Source organism: Triticum dicoccoides, chromosome 7A (genome assembly GCF_002162155.2).
Source record: "Triticum dicoccoides isolate Atlit2015 ecotype Zavitan chromosome 7A, WEW_v2.0, whole genome shotgun sequence".
NCBI lineage: Eukaryota > Viridiplantae > Streptophyta > Magnoliopsida > Poales > Poaceae > Triticum > Triticum dicoccoides.
Window position 1 is genome coordinate 640264975 of NC_041392.1, and position 1766 is coordinate 640266740.

At 49.5% G+C, this 1766-nt stretch overlaps 1 protein-coding gene across 1 annotated transcript; it reads left to right on the plus strand.

The window, feature by feature from the left end:
- On the plus strand, window positions 1–1373 carry LOC119333764 (F-box protein At5g07610-like). Its single transcript, XM_037606543.1, has one exon. It carries the CDS (start codon window positions 1–3, stop codon window positions 1216–1218), a length of 1218 nt encoding a protein of 405 aa, XP_037462440.1. The 3' UTR covers window positions 1219–1373.
- The last annotated feature ends 393 nt before the right edge of the window (window positions 1374–1766 follow it).

A 1766-nucleotide genomic window follows, 5' to 3' on the forward strand; every position in this document is an offset into this window, starting at 1 on the left:
ATGTCCGTCCCCGCAGAGAGCTCTCACCCGGGGGAGGAAGGCCGCGCTACTCCTCATGCCCGGTACACGAAGCAGAGCGGGACGGCGATCGACAGACTCGCCGACGATCTCCTCGTCGAGATCCTCTCGCGCGTCCCCGCCAAGTCGCTCCTCCGCTTCAGGTGCGTCTCCAGCCACTGGCTGGCGCTCATCGACCACCCCGACCACCGCAAAAGGCTGCCCCAAACCCCGGCCGGCTTCTTCTACGACAACAAGTACACCGGCGAGTGGTTTCTGCAACCACCTCCCCACTTCACCAGTTTCCCAGGGAGACGGTGCCCTCCGATCGACACCTCTTGCTCCTTCCTGCCCAACCATGAGCGCGTCCATCTGTTGGCCTGCTGCAGCGGCCTCCTCCTCTGCCGCTGGCGCGACGCCTCCGCGCAGGGTGACGAGTTCCGTTATGTCGTGTGCAATCCCGCCACGGAGAAGTGGGTCGTGTTGCCGAGCTCCGGCAAGGCCACCAGCGAGGTGGCCACCGCACGTTTGGGCTTCGACCCAGCCCTGTCGTCGCATTTCCATGTGTTTGAGTTGGTAGATGAGCAGGAGCCAAACTGGCACCCTCACATCGCCGGAGTGGCAGTGTATTCGTCTGAAACTGGAGCATGGGTTTATAAACAAGAGAGATGGAACAAGCAAATTAGGCCCATTGATCGTCGGTCAGTATTTGTCTTTCTTAATGGCCACCTGCATTTTCAACCCAGCGCTCGTTGGTTATCCCATCATCTAGCCATGGTAGACACAGAGGGGGAAACATGGATGAACTTCAGTCTCCCTGGTGGTTTGGATGATGGTTTTATTCAGCGATCACAAGACCGCTTGCATTATGCCAATTTTCAGGGATATGGAGGTGGTGCCATTCGATTAGTAGTTTATGTTCTGGACAACTATCAAAGCAGAAAATGGATATTGAAGCACAGCATCGAAGCTTCATACATATTTCGAGGGATGGATGCCTACCTTCTTGGTCGTTTTGGATGGGCTGCGATGGATTTTGGTTGGATTGCGATTCATCCGGAATGCAACACGATATTCTTCACTGCCGGGTGGGATACCACATTCATGTGCTACAATATGGATCTTCGACAAGTCAAAGTGATCTCCAATCTGGAAGATGGCCAGCCGCCATATCTGCCATATGTGCCATTGTATGCAGAGTTACGGTCATTGCACATTTGACATCAGTCTGAGTTGGTGGCTTTATAAGAAGTGGATCTTCGACAAACACTAGTTCTTTGTGCTATGGAACAGCCTGGTTGGTATGTTTGCTCGAACTGGGCTATTGTTTTATCTGACTGATGTATGCATGCTTTTATGTTTCGAGTGTGGTGGTTCGCTATGGAGTGAACTTGGGTGATTAGTTATCCAAATTTGTACTGAACTTTCTGTTGCCCGTATTGGTTTCTGCATGCCAATGGTTTTGAAGAACTCCTACCTCCATGTATTTGGTTAACTTGGCGTAGTGTTTGAGCGACGGTGATGATGTAGTAGAAGACATGACCAATGATCATCATGCAACTTAAATTCTAAACTTATATTTGCATCTTATGGACAGTGACTTAGTAAATGATCAGTTGTCTGCTAACGATATAATGTCAAACTGTGCTAATGGTATAACTTTTGAAATCAATTTTATGTACTGCTAATGGTTTGAAAAGAAAAAAAAATACCTTTGCCTGTGGCATGTTTCAAGTAGAAAAATGCTGTTATCAAACATTAGCAAGCTG